Source organism: Manduca sexta, chromosome 12, assembly GCF_014839805.1.
Source record: "Manduca sexta isolate Smith_Timp_Sample1 chromosome 12, JHU_Msex_v1.0, whole genome shotgun sequence".
NCBI lineage: Eukaryota > Metazoa > Arthropoda > Insecta > Lepidoptera > Sphingidae > Manduca > Manduca sexta.
Window position 1 is genome coordinate 7,311,512 of NC_051126.1, and position 25,076 is coordinate 7,336,587.

At 32.8% G+C, this 25,076-nt stretch overlaps 1 protein-coding gene across 1 annotated transcript; it reads right to left on the reverse strand.

The window, feature by feature from the left end:
* Window positions 1–2,132: 2,132 nt before the first annotated feature.
* LOC115440410 lies at window positions 2,133–12,771 on the reverse strand. The gene is made up of 4 exons (XM_030164698.2): window positions 12,625–12,771; window positions 5,301–5,382; window positions 4,788–4,865; window positions 2,133–3,101 (listed from the first exon to the last, which is right to left on the reverse strand). The coding sequence occupies exons 2-4, from the start codon at window positions 5,356–5,358 to the stop codon at window positions 2,620–2,622; spliced, it is 618 nt and encodes a 205-aa protein (XP_030020558.2). The 5' UTR covers window positions 5,359–5,382; window positions 12,625–12,771; the 3' UTR covers window positions 2,133–2,619.
* Between the last annotated feature and the right edge of the window lie 12,305 nt (window positions 12,772–25,076).

A 25,076-nucleotide genomic window follows, 5' to 3' on the forward strand; every position in this document is an offset into this window, starting at 1 on the left:
TCATTGCGGCGTTGAACGCAAAGTTTTAATGAAGTGAAAATTTCGCCAAATCGTAAATATGTCAGGGGTTTAGGTTGCATATTCGTAGCGTTTAATTTTAGTACGTGTAAATATTATTTGGTTTGTTTATGATCATATCGCTTTAGTGAAATTCTGTTTTGGTACTTGCCTCTAAAACTACCATGAATTGCGAGCCTTGGTTTGAGTCCGTCTAGTATCTCTCCAAGTATTTGAGACCGTCGCGTCGTAGTTCTTGTCGCCGATGAATATCGCTTTCCGTAACATAGTTATCTTCGATAACACTTATTACTTTTTATTAACAGTAATGATCTAAAAAAAGTGGCGATAGCCTAGTTGGTTGTGGATCGGACTGCCGAGTCGAATGTCCGCAGGTTCTAAACCCAAGGGCACACACCTCTGACTTTTCTAATATTATACTTAACGGTGAAGGAAAACATCATGAGGAAACCTGTACACCTGAGAAGTTCTCTATAGGAATTTCGAAGGTGTGGTGAAGTCTTCCAATCCGCACTAGGCCAGCATGGTGGACTAAGGCCTAATCTCTCTCAGTAGTAGAGGAGCCCCGTGCCCAACAGTGGGACAGTATATAATACAGGGCTGATATTATTATATGTATAATCATCTTATTCCAATGATATTTTGGCAAAGCCCGACTCGATCTTAGTCTTTAGTCCTCTCTATGCGTAAACATTATCGAACATGGATTATACGGAACTGGATTAATATTCGCCAGTTGGTTATATGTAAAGACAAACATCCCAAACCTTTCGGTAATTAAAATAACACGTCATACCAAACTCACATAGGTGAGAAATAAAATGTTAATTTTATTTAAATCGATTCTTTTATTTTCTTTATAAATTCAGAAATTTATGAGAAATATATAGTAATGAGTGGATGAAATAAACTTAACAAAGAAACAAAAATATAAACTCACTGAAATTGTGTGGGTAGCTGAAAGTGCTTTATTTAATATTATTACACAAAGAAGGATCTTTGTACACTTATATTGTTTCAGCCCTTCCTCTTATTTCATATAAATTTTGTTTCCAGCTGTTCAAAATAACTTAGGTATAACTCACCGTAAGTCCTTTATAAAAAAAAGGTTAAATCTACTAAAAATGTTATAATAATTTACAATGAACGTATTGTTCATAATTTTCATAACTACAAGAAACATTTTCTTGTCTGTAGTTGCCTTACCCGCGTACAACTTCAAAGACACAGAAAACTGGCTCGCGGCAAAATCTTTACAGCATTTTTAATAAGGTTTTCTTTTATCGAAATCTAATTTACTTCGCCTTTGGTGATTTAAATGTTGTTTTTATGGTTTCTGAACAGCGTTGGTAATGAATATTTGTGCTGGATATTTGTAGATATATAATTAATTTCTCTCAAATACATATGTTTAATAAGCTAGTATTGAATAGGTTATTTATACTAAATTAAGCAAGAGAACCCAATATAATAGGTAGCCCAGAAAGATATTTTATGAAGTTTATTATTTTAATTAAGCGCGACTTATAAAGAAGCAACGTTCTTTGTTTTCACACTTTTATATTATATTACTCTAAAATCTCAATTAAAAATTCATGGAATAACAATTGATCAACCCAAGTTAGCTCATGTATCTTGTGCAAGAATTTTTTTAACAAAAAATTAAATCGCCTTCATAAGCCACTAAAAACCAAAAATAATTTAACATTACCTATATTTCGATTACCAATTTTGGAGTAGGTGCGTAATTCAAATTAAATATTATCTGTTCATATTTCATATATCTGTTTATATATGCATATGTAAGAAGTAGACTTGACCAAAACCAACGAAAAACAAAACTGAAAAGTCAAAGGAAAGAAAAATTCTCAATTTCGTTTTCATAGAAGACATGCTTTTTCCAGTTATTTTAATTTAATGTCCAATCTACTGTACCGACTTTGAAAAAAATCTATGGGTTCAATCTATACGTGTATAATTTCAAATCGGATCATAAATGAAGTCCTATTGTAAAAACCATAAAAAATACTAGTCGAATTGGTAACCTCCTTTTTTTGAAGCAGATTAAATATTATAAATAGACTTGCATATCGGACAAAAATAATACAAATACAATAGTTGACGATCTTTATTTATCAACCATTCGTCTTAAACCAGCGTGAAACTTGATATTTATAACATTTCCAGTCGTGAAACAAGATCTATAGCGGCATTGTGAGAAATACAGTAATACAAACTTTTCAACTAACAAGGGCTATTAGTGGCTATTGTCTAACGCCTCAAGATAGTTTGTTCACTTAAGATCCATTGAATTCAAAACTTTTGTTTACGTTACCGTATTTTAATTGTTTTAATAAAAATAATTCTATTGAGCTACTGAAACATTTAACAGATAACTGTATATTTAATGATATCTACAGGCGTTCTATTAAGATATTCATTCTGGAGAATGAGGCATTGTATGGGGTAATATTTATTAAGCACTCATCGTTTTTATAAACGCTTTCATTTCCACCCCGGCGGTGTAGTCAAACGTCGTTTAATACCCCGGTTGGTCCCGTATCTTACAAAAAATATATTCTTATGTGTTTCAATTTGCACCTATCTTACAGCTGATACGGCCACCACGACGCTTCTCCTGTTCTTACTTCTATTTAATTTTACAAATTTATAATAAAATTTGTGTTTTTCATGAACCAAATTTATTTCATTATCTTTTGATCTATTTTTGTAGTCTCTTTCGTCAATATTTTTCATTTTATCTTTGACTTTGACTTTTATCCACCTGTCATTCTTCCAGTCATATTTCTTGCCCATCGCTAGAAGTATCTCTTCGAATTTTGGCCATTTAGCTTCATTTGCTGCTGTTGTTGATTCATTTTTGTCGATTGGCGTGTCTAGATTTGTAGCATTAGTAGACAAAACGATAAGTTCTTCCACATTTTTTGCTTTAACTTTGTTCGTTTTAGCGCCACTATGAAGCGTGTTTGCTCTATGCTGGTAATGTATTGTGTCAATATTATCTTCAAGTTGCTCCCCTGGATATTCATCGTAAAAGGCCTCTATCTCACGCTCGATTTTTTCTGTGAAGGAAATTGAATTACGTTAGTAACACGTCATGTTAGCGTTTGTTACAGAAAATAGCACTCGAAGCAAACTTTTCAGACCGGGATAATGAAATCTTTTACAAAGTGCATGATTATCAATATAAATGTAAATAAGGTCTGTGAATGTATAAACAAACGAATTTCTATTGTTTAATGATTTACGTCGGTTGCAAACCAAAGACTAAATTAATCTTAGGTTTGGTTCTGCTGACGAATGTCCGCAGGTTCAAATCCCAAGGGCACACACCTCTGAATTTTCTAAAAAAAAATCATGTGTGTATTCTTTGTGAATTTATCGTTCGCTTTAACGGTGAAGGAAAACATCGTGAGGAAACCTGCACGTCTGAGAAGTTCCTCTGTAGGAATTTCGAAGGTGTGTGAAGTCTACCAATCCGCACTAGGCCAGCGTGGTGGACTAAGGCCTAATCCCTCTCAGTAGTAGAAGAGGCCCGTGCTCAGCAGTGGGCAAGTATATAATACAGGGCTGATATTATTATTGGTTCTGCGACCCGCATTACAGTGATTAACAGTATTCCAACTCTTGGATTTATGTGAACGTTAAATACAGTGCAAAACAACATACTAAACATTGTCTTATTTTCAATCTAGAGCTTTACTAATTATTTGGCGTTAATTCATATTATCAGTGTTACTTTATAAGTCTTAATAATAATTATTATTGTTTCATGTCTTTCTCAACTTGTTTCTAAAAGAAACATTAATTTAATTTATGAGGGCGCATGTTGTACAAATCAATAATAAAGAATACCGGTACTTTAAAAACTGAATTTTGCGAGATATACAAGGTTGAACAAATTACATTATATAAAGAATTTAAGGCAAAACGTATATTAGTCCAAACACAACTTTCGCTATTATTATTATCTCTCATATATGCAACAACAATTCAAACGTTAACGAATTTACAGCATCATAATTAATAATTCTCAAATGAGGTCAATGCCCTACGTTTTCGCTCCCATACCCGTTGCTTGACATCTCATCGTTTTTTAAATTGCTTTTCAGTATGCGTCAAACAATTTTCACCTGACCTTCGGATAAAAACTAGCATTTTGTAAAAGCCTTCGTAGTTGGCAAGCTTCCAACGTTTTCTTTCGTTTAAAATTGGTATACTTCAGGCATTGTTCAAAGCAAGGAACGCCTTAATAAACTATTAATTTATTATAAAGATACACTAAACAGATTACTGACAATAATAATCTAAATTACATTACAGTGGATCTAATGGCTAGTCAGAATCCAAATAGAAGTGTATACAACTTATTCAAGTTTGATGAATTAATTAAGTTAAAACAATTTTAATAAAAATTTTTGTCATCTATTACTCCTATAAAAATAAATACTCATAATAATATTCTATTACATGTTTCAAAAACATTTCATTACTCTACGTTATATTATGTTTTACCACAGTACACAAGATAAATATTATGAGCACCTACAATCCTTAAATATTATGTTAAAAATGCTCTCCTGTATTTCGCCGCATGCCGTCGCCTCACTTTCCTTTTATGGAAAGTGAGGCGACGGAATATTGCATTCACGAAATAAACGCAGTACAAAGCGTCTTTGAGTACATTCTAATTCCTTTAAATAAATCCTTTTGCTTTTTAGATATCTTTGTAGAAATATTTCATTCACCTGCCATCCTTTTATATGAATTTATGTCGCGTCGTAGATTTTCCTTGGTATTTTCCTTCCAATGGCCATCGCCTCGATCTATTCGAAATAAATTAAATGTTTATTACTATTTTATACTATACTATTATATACTGTCGACACAAATTTATGAATAGGATCTTTTGATGACGGAGTATAGTGCCACGCCGAATTCAAAGTTCTGTATTTTGTTCCGACTGTTTATGGGCGATCGTATCGCTTACCATCTTGTGAGCGGCATGCTGGTCTCGTCATTCAAATTAAATAAAATGAAGATTCTGAATATTTACAAAGTAGCATCGTATTTTTTATATTGATTCTCTATTCTCTTACTCTGGTAGCGTTGATGTTCAAGGTGGTAGTAACGTCATCAGTTGACACTAACAAATCGTTGGCAATGGCTCAAGTGCTGAATTATACTGAATAAAAAATGTTTAACTACAGTATTAATGTAACCTCTTAAATAATATTTCTTATACACATTTTGCAACTTACCTACGCATAATGTAAAGATAATGATATAGCACGCATTCTGCAGTACAAATTTAGCCATTGTCTTCGTGTGTATAATTAGATTCTGAAACAAAAGAGAATGCATTGTGAATACACATACATTTTCTAAAGTCGTAAGTAAAAACTCATAAAATGTTGAAACTAATTAGCACAAACTTTGCCAAGACTCTCTTAGGGCGCCGTTTTAATTCGCCGGTGATTCAAAAGCAAACATTAAACCCATAATAAAACCCATAACATTTGGGATTAATTTAATAATTACACATCACAGTGCAGAGTATACATACTTTATTCGAAAACATAACTTTGCAATGATATCTTTTTGTTTTCAAAATATTTTATTATCTAATGGTATCTGTGGCGCAGCTGTTAATGAGGTGGTTGTGAAACCTGAGGCCGTAAGATATTTGTGTTATCCAGAAATTTGATTTGTATGTTGAGCCCTAACATTCCTTCAAAATTTCTTAGATCCACAACATAAGATTTTCATCTTAATCATCATCAACTATGATATATCTACTACTGAACGCCTCTCTCAAAGTTTCCAGACTGACTTGTTGGAAACAGTTTGCATGTAGTTGCTTTCTGTATCCCTTAGGTACTTGATTTGCTGTTCATCTATCAACATCTTAAATTCAACGAGATATAAATGTTATATCCTCCATTCAAGAGTAACCCTTACCTGTTGGCATAATGAAAACAGAACCCTTTTATAATTACATATTAAAACGTTTTTGAACGTTTGGCCAAAATTACAAGGATTATGAAACTCTATGTTGACTCTGCGTACCAGGCCTTTGTTTCACACGATTGTTTGTAAAAGAAAAAGTAAGCGTCATTTATTTATGTAATTTGGTTTTGCGGCCATTTAACTTTTTTTGTTTCATATGTTTTTAATTGGTGTAGTGTGATGCCATTAAAAAACGATTTGTAGCGTTCTAGTGCCTGGTTGTATCGTGTATCGAAGAAATTATATTTATGGTTAGTGTAAATTAAATTGTGTATCAGTGGCGTAGGGTGGAATTTTCTCAAAGGGAACCCGACACTACATATAAGTACTAATAAATGCGGTCGGTAGATCATTGTAGTGATAATTAGATATTATATAAATTACGAAAGGGAAGACGGCAGGAATTTTATATGGACCCTTCGCTATTGTATATTCTACAAAAAAATTGATTTTTGATAATATTGAGTCATAAACTATTAGTAAAATTTAAACCATACAAAGCTGAGTTTTGCTTCAGGATGGTGGTTAAAAATAAAATTCACAGGTAATATTTAGATCTCAGATAGGATATTACACTCCTAAAAACCTAAGTAATTTAAAATATTTGGCTTGTGTAATAATTATAATTTTCCGTGACTCCTTTAAAGTTACCTTGAATATATAAAAGTTTAATCTAATATAATAATTGAAATGTTAATATCTTTAAAAATCAGATTTCTTTTAAGACATTTTCTGAATTTCGTAATAACATCTTTGGTAAAAAGTAATGCGGTATTTTCAAACTAAGCATATTTTCGAAGCGGACGTCATAGGCGGTCTGTTAAAATTGGATTTATGAAAATTTCCCCAGGCAGCGTAGAAAGTTGAGAGATGTGGCGACTTTTTAATTTGTTTCAATCTTTTTTGCGCTCAGTTCGCCTCTTATTAAAATGTGCCCTTGCCATATTTCACACCTGGCGCTTTACTCTTTTTTTTTTAATTATTCGCACATTTTGTTTATACAAAATACGAGCGTGGTGATTAACGATGGTGGTTAATGACTTACATCTCTTATTTTTGTGTTAAAATTCATTAATTTTTATGAAATAACTACGCATTGTTAGTTTGTTTCGGCCATGTTTCCCAGAATGTGAACAGTGATACTAGAAATAGATAATTCTTAATAATAGACGTGAAGAATATTTTACATCTTTTTACGTCTTATTAGAGATTTTACGACTTGCTTTGATGTTAATATCCCCCAAATTTAAAATACGATATAATCATATTTAATTCTAATTGGTAGATCGCTGGCTAAACTGCTAGATAAAGAAACATGAAATTTAAAAACAAGTTCCTTAATTAATTCTTTTTTTACGGGATTGTTAGAAAAGTAATGAAAACTATTTAACAGATTTCATAGCGATTTTTTGTATAATTGTTAAATGTAGGATATTGTAACTTTGAGTTTTCGAATGTTCAACACCTCAATCTGTCCTGTGACCACGAAGGCTGCAGTCTTCGAAACGTCAGGATACAATTGCAATATAAAATCCCTAAAATAGTTTTTTGTCAATACAAGTCCCTTATATAATGTAGGTGAATATTGGGAAAGGATATCTAAAAATTCATCCCTATGGGCTAAATACCTCATGAATTGATATCGGTGCTCATTGTAGACAATACGCTGCAAACTGCCGGATTAACCAGTTAATAGCCATGACGTTAAATCTTTTTGAAAGGGAACGGATCGCTTGCAAGCTACTTCCAGTTCTCCAAATACGGAAGCGTATTTCAAAGAGAATATAATCACTACGTTTTAGCGTTATATTATATTAAGATGGGTATCTACTCATTTATTTTTCACTGTTTGTAAAAAGTATAACTTAAGTAGGTGAATTAAAGAAAGTTGCCAGTTAACTACAAGGCTGAAAAAAAGTATTGATTAAAATATTGTGTTGACTTGAACATGACAATAACCTAAAGAGTATAATAATGATTGTTAAATCAATTAATCGCCGCCAAAGACAATACCAATGCTTAGCCTTTGACGTTTTAATTATTTAGCTTGCCAAACCATGACACGACCAATAGCAATAAACTAATCCATATTATTCAATGGTGACAGAATATTTATATCCGCGCAGATAGCCGCCACAAGCCTGTTTTTAACAATCCGACATAATTATGTCGACTGGCGAGTAGTAATCATCTCTCATCTAAACCGTAGGGTTTAGTCATCCATCCTCCATGGTTAATGGAGTACTCCATTTACCTACCATCAGGATGTACTACTGCACACGTGATCTAAAACCAGCCATAGTGACCCGCGTAAGTGTGGCGCGTTCCTGGATCAGCCTTTGTATATCCAGTTTCAAACAGGCAGGCATAATTGGCGAGGATAATCGTCTATTGTCAATCGTCACTATTTGGACCCTACTTCATTTACCTTCAGGTGCAGTGAGGTCACTTTGACGTGTTAGTAAAAACAAATACTATATAAGTGTTATGTGATTTTTATTCATGGGACATTTTTTTCTTGCTTTGAATAACGAGACTAGCTTGCCGTTCGCCTGATGGTAAGCGATACAACCGTTCATAAACAGAAGAAACACCATCCAACATCTTGAGTTACAAAGTATTGTTTGGTATCCTACAGCGCTCACCATCCTTAGACATGGGATGTTATTTCTTATTTACACTGGCTACAATGTTTTTCAAACTGGAACACAACAGTGACTACACACTGCTGCTTGCTGGCAGCAATAAATATTGCGATGGTACCTTCCCAGACAGACTCTCACATATGAGAGACCTACCAATGAGTATATTATACCATAAGTGTAGTATTTCATAGTAAATAATCCATTGCCAGTAAGTCCACGCAAAGTAATATAAATCATCATCATTAAAATACATTCAGAATTCAAACAGATAAAGTTCACCAATGCGTCCTTGGGGACGAACAAATGCTTAAGTCAATCTAGATAGTGGCCAATTGACCTAGATGCCTATCTAGGCAATAGACTGAAAGTCACAATTGATATATATTACTTGAAAGTTGGTTGTTTTATATAAAGGGCTGAAACACAAACGCTAGCAAATTCGCCTTTTTATTTATTTTATTGCAAATAAAACCCATCGGGCGGTTGATTCGTTTACTTTTAAAATTATTTTCACAGCTATACATTTTTATAGAATCTTTATTGACTTCCATTTTAAATATGAATATGAGGTAGGATATAAAGCAAACCTGCATACAAGAGATAGTGCATCTGAAAGCTGTCGCGAGGATATCGTGGCTGATTATTATTTTACATTACATTCAGGCAAACGTATTGCAATTAGAGAACCTTTTTTTTGGAATGTAACAGCAAAATGAGCATGCCGATTGCCTGATGGCAAGCATACGACCAACCATAAACAGCAGCAAACACCATACAGAACGTACATTCACAATTCCGAATTACAAAGTATTACATTGTACTCCACTGCAGTCGTTACCCAACATAAAATGTTTATTTTTAACATCTTTTTTTGCTAGTATAATATTATTTTGATACATGTTGTATTTATCTGTAATTGCTTTGTTACCTGATGATTTTTTGTATTTGCATGTATTTTGTTAAAGTATTGATGTATACAAGAATTAGTAAAAAATAAATAAAAGTAGAAAACAAAAGAAATTTCTATGGACTTAATTACGCTAGTTACAATATCCTTCAAACTTAAACACAGCAGCATGTACACTGTTGCTTGGCTTTAGAAATAGACATTTCGATGACCTAAGGGTCATACCATAGGAGGGAGACCACCAGTAATCCATTAAATTCGCATAATATGTTGCAGGTTTAGTGTTTATTTGTATCGAATGGCCTACATTGTGCGCCATAGGCTTACAGTAAGGCGCTTTTAAAGTTATGAGTTTATTAAAAATCCGTACAAGCAACGCAACCACAGCGCATTTCGAGTGAATTTAAAATTTTCCGTAGTATAAGATAATTTTTGTTAGCCTGAGGGCTTCAGTTAAATACACGTAGTTCGTAATATATTAAGTGTATCGTGTTTTCATTCTAGGTCAAAATTTGCTTGTTTTGGGATTGAAACCCGACCCGCTTGGTAGACGTCCTTTCTCTCCAGTTAGAAATAATACCGCCTTTGTAATGTTGTATCCACACATAACATCTTTACCCCAGAGGGCTAGGCAGAGGTGCAATCAGGACACCCACTTTACACCTGTATCTTCCGTCCCATGATGTGATACGGGTAAGCCTATTACCATATCAGGCACAAATTTCTCACTCTGGGCTGATATTGAGTAGAAAAACCCGATATCACTGCCCGACCCAGACTTCAAACCCTGTACCTCAGAGGCGGATTGAGGCATTCAGATATAATATTAAATAAGTGTTAAAAACATGTAATAAAAAAATATAATTATAATTCATAACGTATATTGGATGGTGGGTCACTTGTTAATGAAATATCGTTTTGAATACTACTACAATATCTATATTAAGTATGTATTTCTACGAGTGCAGTCCAATGCCTACCAGTAGTTTGAGATATTGCTTGTTTGAGAAAGTGACTCCACTTTACCTGATGATAACCGGAGTAGGCTCCAGACAGAATGTCCACTGACAAGAGATGATTACCCCTCGTCGGTCGCCACAATTTTGCCGGTCTGTTTTAACGGGGTATACACAAGCTGACAACGGAACGCGACACACTTACGTGGGCCATTATGGTCGGTATCCGGGTAGATACAAAATACGTAGCCTTACCTTATGTACCCCTAGCGAACGGATTGCTTCTCTTATAATTTGCATAAAAAAGAAGAATTACTCGGCGCTTTCGTTTTGATCAACCCTTAGGTCAATTCGTAATATTTATTTACTCAATTATTGAGTATTAATTATAATCTAATTTACAAAACCTTTGTCTTATTTTCTTGAATTAAACACAACTGGCAAAACTGATAACTATAAAATTGTTTTGACTTACTATCTCTTCGCCACGATACTTTGTAAGAGTCCAATCAGAAATTCACAAAGTGGTAATTTTTCTTATTTGCTAGAGAAAACAAACATGGGTGGAAGCACTATTTCAATGGTTGGGTATACAGCCATAGCACAAAGAAAATGCACGAGAAAATTCCACGCTCGCTTTCTTAAAAATTTGTTTCAGAGAAAAATGAATTAGATAAACGAGGCGTGTCACGGTAGTCTTTCTGTGCAATTTATTTGTATCTTTTCCGAGTGCAGGCTTAAAGGGCTTTTGGGCCACAGTTCGCCATGATGGCCCAGAAGCGGTTCTAAGTCTACGAGACTAATATGGGACATTAAAACATTGCACAAAAATCAACTTCAATGCATAAAAATATATAAAGTTGTATGAATATCATGATATTTTTATGAATTTTAATATACTTTTATTAACTAAACATTTTAATTAATAAATATAAAAAATTAAATAAATAAACATAACTTAGAACAATATAAAAGAAAAAACTCAAATGAATAGTAAAGATTGATGAATATATATATAATATGAAATTTTATTATTACGTTAAGTATTTTGAATGAACAGGAAAGTAAATGTGGTAATTATAATTTAACAGTTCTTGCGATTAAAGTTCTTGCCTAGACATTAAGGATGTAAAAGTAATAAGGATGTAAAAAGGCTACATTTTCGTACATTGAAGGATATTTGTAATCTTTATGGTAGCGAGCAAATGTGGAATAGTAAGAGGTATTGTACATTTTTTCACACATAAATATTTGTTCTATTTTATTTGTCCCTATGTGATAGAACTAGGATTCATTTATCACTCATTCACTCATCAATTAAAAACACTTTAATGAATGTCGTTTACATTGACAACATATTTTTGGTCGATTTGATGAAAATAGTTATATGTAGAGATAGTAAAAACGATTGACAAAAGAAAATAATTTTAGTTGCTTTATATGTCGGACCAAGTAATACATTACTTATTTCACAAAGTAAAAAACCCGATATGATTCAGGAAAACGAAAAATAAATAAGTGAACCGAACCGACCTGATTTCACGCATGGTAGTCAAACAAATTGAAAATATTTTATTCTATATGTGTCTCTAACTTAAATGTTCTTGTGTATAATTTCATGTATTATAAATATGCATATAAAAGTTCTATAAAACAGTAAAATGCACATTTGCTGTCTCAAAAATTATTCACGTACCCCCTCTAAAAATATTTCTCTTACATTTCTACATTCCAGTTAAGTATGTCATTGAAACAAATTGTTATACTTTCCACATATTGTGTTTTTTTTTTTAAATATAGTCCCAAAATAGAGTAAAATCATGAAACTTTTAAAAAGTATTTAAAGGCTCAAAAATACAGTGTGTAGGAGAAAATGGTCCTATTATTACCAATTGTAATTTACCTAAAAAAGTTGACTTTAAAAAACAAAATATTTTAATAATTATTGTACCCAGTAAATTTATAAAATACTACAGAATTTATATTAATATTCAATAAAATTTAAGAAAGATAAATTCCTAATCGTCATTTAAAAATATACCACAATAGTATACATGTATGTACGTACCTTATTATAAAAGAAACGCACATCAATGCAAACAAACAGTCTTGATGTCGTCTGCGAACTCAAAGCAAACTGAATTTTAGTTTCCGTTCACAAACTTTGTTGTGTACGCTACGATAGCGCAGCACGAAACACGACCTTCCCATTCGGTATCCCGAACCCGACTGGCTTTGGTAAGCCTTTAGCCTGAAAACCCGTTGTCCCATAACCTTCTATTCCATCCCCTTGTAGCGAACCTCAACATTAATTCAGATACATTACCGGTTAGTAAAGGCGCAGACATCGAATAGCAAAACCTGAGTGAGCAATGTATAGTAAAATAAAAATTCGGTCGATTGTAAAATTATGAGAATACGGTAAAAGTTCGCCCCTCTAACTCCACCCTGTAGCACTTAAACTTGTATAACGTGTCTGCTAGGCTTTTCAATCAGATGCGCTGACCTTTGCTTTGTATAGCCCGTCTTCGTTAATTAACTTGCAGGTGTTCTATGCGGATAATATAACAATACCAGGTGGTCATTGACTTGGGGTCCTTAATGGATAGCAAAATTAATAACAATGTCTCGAACCATTATACGTATCTCGCTTTATAAAGACCTACAATATCCTTACAATTTGAGAGCACTGAAAAATGTCTTTGGAATATGGATACATAAATTTGAATCGACAATAGACGAGTTTTCAGTACATCGCGGTATAGACGTAAAAATGCACAAAACGGAATTGTATATGGAAAAATTTTCTTGCGCTAAGGAAGTTTTTATTGCTCCTAGCTAGTTTCTCGGTGATAAAGTCGACATAAAGCACAAGTTTCAGCTCGGATACACCTGTTTCTTTTCTGCGAATTCGTCATTTTGCAGGCACTCCTTAAATACACAAGCAAATTAAAAATAAATAACAATGACGCTTTATAATAAGTAACCATTATAAGATGTATGTTTTAACCCGGCGCATAATCGTTATTACATATAATTATTATCTATGTAAAATGTTGTTTTATATTTATGTAATTCCCAATACGGCTTTAATCTTAACCTTTAAAATTAGGTGTATAAAATTAGGTAGTTAGGCGTTGGTGTGCTGCTGGCGGCTTTGCCCGAATGAAAAGCCTTTCCCGCTTTAAAAGGGCCTTAATCACTGTAGAGAATCATTGCGGCATCAATACGACGCTAGCGCAATGAATTTGAAAACGAATATTACAAAGTTCAATACTTTCCTAAGGGAACAAATTCCCAGGATACAAAATTTCATTCAGGATATTGTCTATGCTTATACCAAATTGTATCCAAATTTATTTACTTGTTTCTGAGTTTACACATAACAAACATTCAAAAATATTCACAAACTTTCACATTTATAATCATAATATGATAAGAAAGATTTTTGCAATTATAACATGCGAGAGAATTTTAATGACAGCAGGGAAATGTGTGAAGCCGGAAACTGAAATGCAGAACGTTAAATATATAATATTGGTTATCGCGCTTTCAGATATTGGACGCAATTTCCGTCCAACTACCATGAATATATTTATCAGGCAATAAATATTGTAGTTATTTTCGGAATATCATTTCGTATCTACACTTCTGCAAACCCGAGGAACGTTACTGCTAATGCAGTGCTCTTTGCAATAGCATGTTTGAGAAAACCGGTACGCGCAAATAAAAAAAAAATTACAAATACACCAGTAACAGTGACGATACGTATAGATAACATATTTGTATCGAACGTCCAATATTGAACGACAGCGAAAATTGTCAATGATTGGTATATTTAATCAGACTGCCCATTATAACCGTAGTGGTTCGCCATGAATAAAAGAATAAAATATTTTCACCAAGCGAAATTTCAATAAATTTCCTGGCAACAAACACAGCATTCAAATAAGGTCTCATCAGCCCCATTGTTCTTTATGTAGTTAATCTGAGCTTTTATTATTCATTCCGTCTGCCTTTATTAGGTAGATTAGGTATTTTCGGTTTCAACAGAATGAAATCGTTTAAGCGTAGCTACAAAAACGTATAAGTGTAACCCTTTTTGAATTTCGGCTTTATTTTATCACAATTCTTTTATTATTGGCTTACAAAGTAATCCTTTATAATGCGAGATTTTTATGAATTAAAATATAGATGAAACGCGCAGCCTTTGTCTGACTTAAATTATTTAAAAATTTAGGAGATTAATTAATAATACTACATACTTCAACTGATAACTTCTGTAATGCTGGCATTTTATTAACCATCCCGCTAAACGACTTGCGTGATGTACATACAACATAAAGGAACTACACTGCACTTTGGTTACCGTTTACCAGGCAGTAGGTTTTTCAAACTGCGTTTGAATGAGCAGTTTCATTAAAGAGCGGTTCATTAAGGTCAACAGCTTTGAGTAGTTAAGTACTTTAACACCGGCCTATATTCCTATGGTCACACTCTGTATTTTTTATTTTGCATCAAATCAAAGAGGAAGATTTTTTTCGACACGATTTTTATGTATTTACACTGATTACTCTGAGATTTGTACTCCAATTTTCTTAATTCTTATGTTGTTCGATAGAAGAATACGTCGTGATGGTCCCATAACAATAATGTTTTTTCTCGAGTTTAGTTAGATTTGTAACAATCCTCAATAATGTGATATTTTTTAGCATATAAGTTAAATGAGACTTGTTATTAACATTGTTCCAATGCAAAGGACAAAACTGGACTTGTATCTTACGTCGAAACTATATTTCTTATTGGGTAAATCTTGAATCAATATATAAATTTATGTGAAACGCGATCATAGACATCATAATATTAATTGAATATGGAATGAAACAAATAAAAAAACACAATTTTGTCCATTTTCTTATGAAAACATGTACAAAAATATTTTTATTTAATAATTTAATGTTTGAAAAGTTATTGAAAAAATGTATCTCTAATGTATTTTCAATACGTTGAAAAAATCAGAAATCTTATTTACCCATTGAATGTACCAAATGGCGACAATGTTATCGTCATAAATTATTATCTCCTATCAAATTATACAATCAGTACAAATTAGATCCTGCAGTGTAAGACCTCGCTTCATTCTTTAAATAGTGAAAAAAAAACCATAAAACTTCAATCTAAATGCATACACATAAATGCCAATTCGATATATAGGAACACTATACATGTTAATTAAATCACAGTTAAAAAAGACCAAATTGCAATTTCACGAGTGGAAATTTTGTCGCCGGATGTCAGTTCGATAACGTTAAATATCGCACGATACGGGCGTATCCAAAGCTATTTTCGTAAATCGTTAATCAGCTCGGGCGGAAAACTGATAAGGCAGACCTTTCGCCAATTAACTTAATGGGGATTCTTTTTCACCGACCCTCACGTAAACGGTTTTGTCATGAGGCGGTCGCCGCTACTCATATTAGTCATCGATTAGATTAAAAACAAATCCTTGCTCGAACTCTATAAATTAATTATATTTGAAGTTAAAGAAATTATTGGTAAGTTAATTTTCGGTGAAATATTAGTATGGTTTAATCCGCACTTTATAAGATTTCTTTTTATTTGTTTTGCATTTGAAGCGAATTATTTATTGGTTCAAATTAATAACATATTTTTTTAATGTGTTTTGCATATAAAGCGATTGTTTAAAATTATTATAAGGAAGTCTTATTGGGTAAATACAATCCCGCAAAAATGACGTTTCGAAACATTGTACAGCTACAAGTTCCAGGTTATAGATTCAAGTCCGACACAAAATTCTGAGAGCATTGTATAAGGTGCCTAAAGTATGAAATCCACTAAATTTACATTAAAAATAAAATTGTTATTGCGACTGATTTCAATTTAAATTTATTGCAACACCAGCTAATTCGTGTATTGTATTGAGCTAACTAATTGCAATGATTTCCCCACATTCGCCGAACGTGGCACTAAAGCAAATGATTCACGGGTGTTACATTAATCATCATTATACAAATCATTTGCGTTATTTCTCGCACATTATGGCGCGTACGTTACACAATGTTAGTTAAAATTGAAAGTGGAATTTAGTTTATTCTAATTTCAAAAAATTGCCACTCGTAGGTGTGCAACGTTAATTCCAATTTCAAAAAATATTTTTCCAAGATCAAGCGTAAGGACGAACCGTTACCAAAGTAATTCAGACAAACAAAGTTAAGGTAAAATAATGTTGAAATCTTTCTGGAAGGTACAAAAGGCGACAAAATATGCCGGTCACATTTCCATGATAAATGAAAGCCTAAAACCGACAGATTTTTTGAATACATTTAGACATTGAAACAAATCCAGCACTAACGTCTCCGAATATCTATTAAGCGAAAACCTTGGAAATATTTTTTGTACTCAAAACGTGATTTGAATTATCCGTCTTAATTCTGAATATAATAACGGATTTTTCTTACATAATGTAAGCTACCTGTAAGGCTGACTTTGGTTTGGTTAGTCGATAAATAGTCATGGCATCTATAATGTAAGCACTGTTTTCACTTTAAATGTCGTGTGATAGGACAATTACAATGAATGAATATCTATGAGAGATTAAAATTTAACTATTTTTCGGATTTTATCCCGGTTTTTATATTTTAGTCTTTGAAACGTCGATAAAATCAGAAAAATAGTTTAATTTTAATGTCTAACGTTCGCGTAAACATAAGAAATCATTATCTATTAGAGAACTTAATATAACTGTTTCAAGGGAGATTTATTTTACGTTATTACAAACCATTTTTAATATAAAATAAAGTTAAGGTACAGGATTTATATATATACACTCATTCTCGACTCCATCACTTTCATTACCTGAGTGCACTGCATGTAAACATTTTATGTACAGTCAGCCACAAAATAGCTAAACTAATGCAAAACTAAATCACTTCCACAATTTTTTACCGTAGCAGCCAACTGTCTGAACTAAAATTATATATACTTACAAGCTTACTTGAAGTAGTTATTTTTTTATAAATAAATTTTTCCATGAAACTTTATATGATTTGACGCATTAAATTTCTATAACTTTTGTGGCTGACTGTACATATTATACTTTTTAAAACCGAATAATTTATAAAATGCTACACTCTGTCCCAATCTCAATAATAAGGTGAAGCTTTACATTTTCCCGAGTCGAGTAACAATGGATCCAATCTTTCAAGCAAAATAATAAAAGCAAACACTTTTTATTAAGTTTACAAAAACGTATTGCTAAAAAGCTGAATTCGTTCTGATTTTTTGTGTCAGAGCTCGGAATCACTTAACATTTAGAATTAACGAAATTAGAGCTGAAGATTTTAGTTTTATGTGAATATTTTTATTAACATATTTATACTAAAACAAGAAGTTGCTCGGTTGATTCGATTTTTGATTTTGATTGACCTTTGATATTTTTATAATTACATTACCAAACAAACGGATTTCACTACCAATTTCTCAAATGATTTAAATATAAAATAATCCAGGAATTCATTGTAAATTTTATAAAATAAATAGACTATATAATATAGCGCAAACGATTTATCAAACAGCTAATTCGAGGCAGCTTTAACCACTTTGACCAGCGTATTTTAAAATACATTCCGCTGCCGCACTCTTTGGCTTTTACAGTCTAATACCCCACACTAATGAGATAGACCTGATTTCGACGCTTGTAGGTTTAATAGTGTTGTAAAATAGAAAGCCGGATTTTAAGCAATTACTTATCGATATGTCGATAATAGTCAATGTGTGGTCAGTGACAAATGGAATATAGCCGTGAATTTTCCAATGGCTAGACAACGCAATTTGTTCACACAGATTTTGTTGAGTCTAAATGCATGATCTAGTATTGAAACTACCGTCTTATCGGACAAAAATTCGAATCCCGAACGATTAAATCAAATTCGGTTTTTTAAATGCAGTCTTAGTACAATTACAGTAGAATTGAACCCAACAGTTCTCAATTCTCAATCGGCTGTAACTTTCTGTACCTATACTATCGAATAGTGACTAAAGTTTATTGACCATTTATCATTTTACTTATCTTATTCACTTCTTACTAATATTATAAATTCTGAAAATCTTTGGATATTTGCTAGAAGTAAACTCAGAAACAGCTGAACGGTTTGAATGAAATTGCAATGAATTGCATATGGCATACGCGTAGACCCTGTCCTGTATAAACGGTTAGGTAATTTTTATCCAGGTTATTTGCAACCATGGGAAATAATTTAAGTTTTTAAATAGATGACGCTGTCATCGGACAAATCGCTTTGTGGATTGGTACAATGCTCTAGTGACGTTTTAAAGGGAAAGTCTCTTGACGCGAGTGAATACACGAGAAGCACCTAGTCCTAAAAGAAATGTCAAATTCATTTAAACTTATCTAGACTTGTAAGCTATAGGCCAGATATTTTCTTTCTTTACTTAAATCCCCTAAACACTACATGAAAACTAAGATTGTTTAGGGCTCCCTCAGGCTTCAAAACTATTTCCAACTAAGACCCATTTAATTTATCATATTATCTAGGCTATGCTGAAAGTGTCTTACGAAGTAATAAAAATGTCAATTCCAAGATCTCGTCAAAGTCCTCATAAAGCTAAAACTTTATTCATCACTTAAAAATTGATGAGCTCTTCAACGAAATTGCTCCACTCGTTTAAAATTATAAAATGCGTGCAGTATTTAGGAACCACGGGAAAGTTAGAAAGCACTGAGGAAAGCAATTTCCAAGAGTGTAAATTTCCACGCAAGCAAATTTCGCCTACGGGATATTTTATAATTTTACATAAAATCTTATCGTTATTTTAATAATGATTTAAATATAACAAGCCGTCAAAACTTACGCAGTAATTTAATAAAAAGTTACACATTATTATTATAATTTTATTATTCTACCCATTCTTCATAAAGATCAAAGATTTCATATTCTGACTTTAGAGCAACACTTCAATGTAACTCCTTAGTAATACACAATATTATGATTTATAAACATAAATCTAAGTGCTTAAATTATCTGTAACTAAATCTAACATCTGAACCATTTGTAAATACATCACAGCACATGAAAATGTATTGGTCTTCTATTTCGGTTTATTTTGAAGCTGTATCACAAAAACCTCAAAAGTCAATCCAGTGAATTGACTTCAGCATATGTATAGCGGCTGTGGTCTTGAGTTCCGTTCCGTTTCGCTCGTATGTGAATGTACCTACATGTGAATTTCATACATATGTAGCAACTGCTTCGAGTTCTAGATGAACATGTATTTATATGCTAGGTCGTATGAATAAAATAGATTATTGAAGCAATCAGACTAACGATGAGATAGACTCTTCTGTATTAGTGCTTTTAATTGTTGTCTATGAAGTGAGAGCTAATTTGTTGTATACTTATATAGATGTATAAAATCCAAAAGAGAAAATTAGCACCACTGACCGGCAAAACCAGCATCTGGCAGTCATTTTGAATGCAACCAATATGTCTGTTGTGAATTGCGAATTATTGCAGTCACAAGAGCCAATATAGCAAGTTGCAACTTATAACGAGCTATCACAACTTAGAACGAGCCCTTCGGTCCAAACTTGTCCCAATAGAAATGCAACGGAGCCACCCAATATCAATACGGACAACTTTGTCTATCCCCTCGGATCTCGAAAATGGTGGTTTTTAATTAAAACCGAAGCTGCAACGAAAAAAGCAGACTTAACTTCTTGTCGGGGCGTCATTAGAGCCGGCCTCGTTCCGATCTGAATCCGATACCAGCTTGTGATACAAGAAACTTTAAAACAAGTACAATTCATTAGGTTCGCAATAAAGGCATCGCCAAATCGGGCGTTAAGGAACGACTGTTTGAAACTCGTGAAACTTATTGAAACTCCCTCGGAATCAATTCAAATGAATGCTTTACACTTTCAACGGTGCTGAGAATGAAATAAAAAAGGGTTGTATTGACCACTTATTCAAATGTACGTTTGCAATTCTAAAAGGATAAAAATGTAACACGATTCGGTAAATATTCCGACGCGATCCGAATTAGAACGAGTCCCTAAAGGTTTTCGGCCAGAAAGTATAGAATTTACTTATGCTAATCTTACGTCACCCGGAGGATAAAGTCTGCTTCGTTACTAATTAACTCACAAAATAAAATATTGCGTGATTTGTTAAGCAAACGCGTATCACATTTATGTTTCTTAAATTAAAAACAAACACCAATTCCCGATGGAGATAATATTTCTGCTTCATCTATTCGGCTTAATTAATGGTATCGTTGCAGCGATCTTTCATTTGTATCGATAGATGATATTACTTTTCATTAATCATCTTTGTGTAGATTTCTTTCTGTTTTCATTCGCGAGACTTATATCTGTGTCAAAAACATAAAGTATCGAAACTATACTTATTTGTTTGATTATATTTTTACTATGTTTACTTTGAAGTTCCGTTCGCACAGGTCTCATAATGTGATAAATAAATCGTAAAAATTCTTTAAATATATCCTACTAATATTATAAATGCTAAAATTTGTAATGATGGGTGTATGGATGTTTTTATGTATGATAAAAATATGATATGTATGATAAATAGTGAACCATTTCTGTCTGTCAGTATGTTATCGATTTTTTCAAAATCTATTGAACGGAGTTTTATGAAATTTCACATGGAGATAATTGACCCTGGGAAGGTTATAGGCTACTTTCTATCCCGGGCAAATATATAGCGGGATTTTTATCCCGGAAAACTCCTTCACGCGGTCGAAGCCTCGACCAAATGCTAATAGGGTTTAAATTCCAATAACAACTTGCCGTACTGTCGAAACAGTTTTAAAGAAATAAGTCTTCATAAATATAAAAACTATTTGAAAACATATTGTTCTTTATAAAAATTCAAATTTTTACGCAAGCAAATTTCGCTCTCGGGATGTTTTACAATATTACACAATAAATCTAATCATGATTCGCGTAATGATTATTTTAATTTCAGATGCCGTCAAATCTTACAGATTATTTAATACAAAACAACCTACAATGACCTAATAAATTTAACTTTTTTTAGTGGACTTTGTACATCTAAAATTAATAAAATATGTTGACATAAGAAATACGCGGGTTATATTCGTATTTATTATATACAATACTGCGATTTAACATTTACTATAAGATTTTTTTAATAAATTGTCAAGCGAAGGAATAATATGTTGAATAAATTTCTCAGAATTAATATTTAGACAATTATTATAAGTATGCAACGTAATTAAGCGGTAGTTAATCTGAAAATCCGATAATGTTCAGGTGTGTCACATACTAGTAAACTAATCAACTCGTAGATCGAATGACATGAAGCCTTAATCTTCGAACTAATCCGTGTTTACTAAACCGTCTGTATTGATTTATTTAATCTCTACTTACGGGAATCATACTCGTACTTGGGCGTGGAACGGATTGCCGAGACCAATGTCCGCAGGTTCAAATCCTAAGGGCACACATCAATAACTTTTTTTTAAATTATGTGTGTATTCTTTGTGGAGTATCGCTTGTTTTGACGGTGAATAAAACATCGCAGGAAAAGCTGCATACCTGAAAAGTTCTTTATAGGAATTTTGAGGGCTTGTGAAGTCTACCAATCCGCAATAGGCCAGCGTGGTGGCAAGGCATAAACCCGCTCAGTAGTAGAGGAGGCCCGTGCCCAGTAGTGGGACAGTATATAATATAGGGCTGCTATTATTATTATTATTATTATTATTGACAAAATATAGCATAAGAAACGCACACGGAATGTTTTTGTGATTGATTGTTCTATATTTATTAATAATTTTAAACCCGTTCTAGATCATCGTCGAGAAGTTATAAAAAAATCATATCATTAGAACCATAGTTAACTCTATTTTGAATTAGCGTTTAATGTCCACGAACATAACTATAGTAAAGTAAACAAGTAACGAGCTTGTCCCACACGTATTAGCTCTACAAATGATAACATAGTACATTTCAAGGGCGGATCTAGCTTTTAAGTCATTGGGCGGTCATATAGTCGAGATCTATCAGGACAGACTCCAACTCGATTACAAAAACAAATCTAATTACAAAAGAAATAGTATGTTATTATTAAACATTAAAATAATTTAAATCAAATAACAAAGTCAATTTTCTTTAGAGCAAATTATATAACTGCATACAATTTGTTCAAAACATTTGTATTATGCGTGTTATTCGCGTGTATTTGCTATTATACAAATATCAGTTATATTATAAAAAGATCAGTTATAACCTAGAACCAGTCCGAGGGGACATGACCCCAATGACCCCCCTGGATCCGCCCTTGTTCCATTTAAACACTTAGGTGGAAACCACTGGGCGGATATCAATTACCTACTCCAAGTTTCCTCGTGTGACTTAATGTTTGAGGTATCAGGCATTAGTATCTTTACAATTAGAGCTTAATAATGGAACATTGTTTAGGGAATTTCCAGTAATTGCAAGTACCACAAGAATAGAATTTAATTTAATTAAAATAAATACTACAGCAAATGTTACATCTATAATATAAAAATGAATCGCTGAATGTTTTGCTAAGTTCAAATCTCGAGAGCAGCTGAACCTATTCCGCTAATTATTTTTTTTATAATATTCCTTAAAGTACGAGGATGGCTCTTACGGAGAGAAAATTTTAAAAATTGCCTGAAAAAGTCTAAAAACAACACTTCTCTATATTCCCATACGAAAAATTCGTAATAATACTTAAAAGTCAATTTGAACTTTAATACCATACCATAATGTTTAAGTGTTAGTGGAGGGGTTCCGGGAAGGCAAAACAATAATTGAGTGACGTTAGTATCGTATAAATATTAATGTCAATATTAAATTAAATTTAAGAATCGACTGTTAGGCGGTACGAAGTTCGCCGAGTCAGCTAGTTTTAAAATGGTAATTGATTTATTATGATGGAAGTCGATGTACTGTGGAATCTTTTGAATGGGGACGAAAATTACTCTCAAATCCTCAACCTTTGCTTATTGTCTGATACTAAAAGTCGTGTTTCAGTCGTATTTCACTAATCATTGTAATGGTAGCGAGATTTAATTCATTTAGAAACATATTATAAACGGCGTTCCTAATTAAAAAAGAAAAATAAACTCTAAAAAAATAAGGAATGCAATATTAAATCTTGACTTGTATTTTCCCATTCAGAACTAAGGAAAATGGAAGCGCAAAGTAAACAAAAAATGAATGATGACCCCACCTTACCTACCAAGGTTCATTTGTTCGAGCTGATGTACCTAATCCATCAGATCAATTTACAAAGCCATGTTTTATAAAATCCTTTTAAAGCTTTTGTTTTTTATTCGGGTACGGGAGAGTGAGTCCGCTACACCTGATGGTAAATGGAGTGGCATCCCCTGACTACCCTTGATGGCGGCGTTGTAATGCGTACGCGGTACGATTGCGGCTACCGATCTGAGGTCCTGGGTTCGAATTCCTGGTCGAGAAAAATTATAATTACTTTTTCCATCCTAAAAATTACGAAGTAGTAGTTCCCGTGCCTCGGAAATCATGTAAAACCGTTGGTCCTGCGCCTGGTCTCTCTACGGTCATATCGGATTTCCGTCTCACGGGGCTATGTGAGTGAAGAAACACAGAGTGCGTCCGTGTATTGCGCACATATTTGTGTATCAATAGCTTCGGGCTACTTGACTGATTTCAGTTGAGATTGCGCACCTTATTTTTTGAGGAGCGTGACAGGAAGTTTCTGATTTAAATTCCTAGCTCAAACTAATGTTACAAATGATGACGTATATTTAGAGTTTTAAAAAGTGCACAGATATAAACACGAATTGATATTGAAATGGAATTATTAGAATTTCTTATTAGCAATCGTAAATTCAGACCGAATTTTACCAATTTGATTCAATTATGGAGTCTTGTATTTATTAAATTAAGCAATATGTAAATGTTTGCACTATATCAATTTATCTTTCAAATAAAAGATCATATTTTTATTAAAGAGACGAAAACATTTTTGATAAAAATCCAAGCAACATTTTTGTTATAAAAACAAAATGATCTCAACGGACGCAAGATTTGGTAATCATTTCGAGAGCTTTTGCCTTTTAGCAGCCATAGTAAGGAAACCCGGGAAGAATAAATAACTCGCCTATTGTTCTCACACAATGTCTGACAAGGAAATATTTTTGTAAGCAAGCACAATGGACTCCCGAACATCAGCGTCTATAAGTTAAAAAATATAATATGAATGTCGCACATGCTATATAGTTACGTAAAGGTTGTACCCTTTTATAGTGAAATTATTTTCTTAGACCAACGCTTACAGTAACATTATAATCATCCATTCAGGAAACGATTAGAGCCTAGAATCTAGAGAAAGAAAGCAGTAATTTTCATAAACTTCATAACATGAAACATATAAGTATAATAATGGTGTTTCTTAGAATATACTTATCGCGCTTTCGGCCTCATAA

Bases quoted from the DNA above. Each gene is read 5' to 3' on its own strand.
- LOC115440410 (XM_030164698.2), bottom strand. From the start codon at position 5,358: ATGGCTAAATTTGTACTGCAGAATGCGTGCTATATCATTATCTTTACA. The intron at 4,866-5,300 runs GTAAGTTGCAAA...TATTTCGAATAG, and splicing joins TATCTTTACATTATGCGTAG to ATCGAGGCGATGGCCATTGG. The intron at 3,102-4,787 runs GTGAATGAAATA...TTTCCTTCACAG, and splicing joins TTCATATAAAAGGATGGCAG to AAAAAATCGAGCGTGAGATA.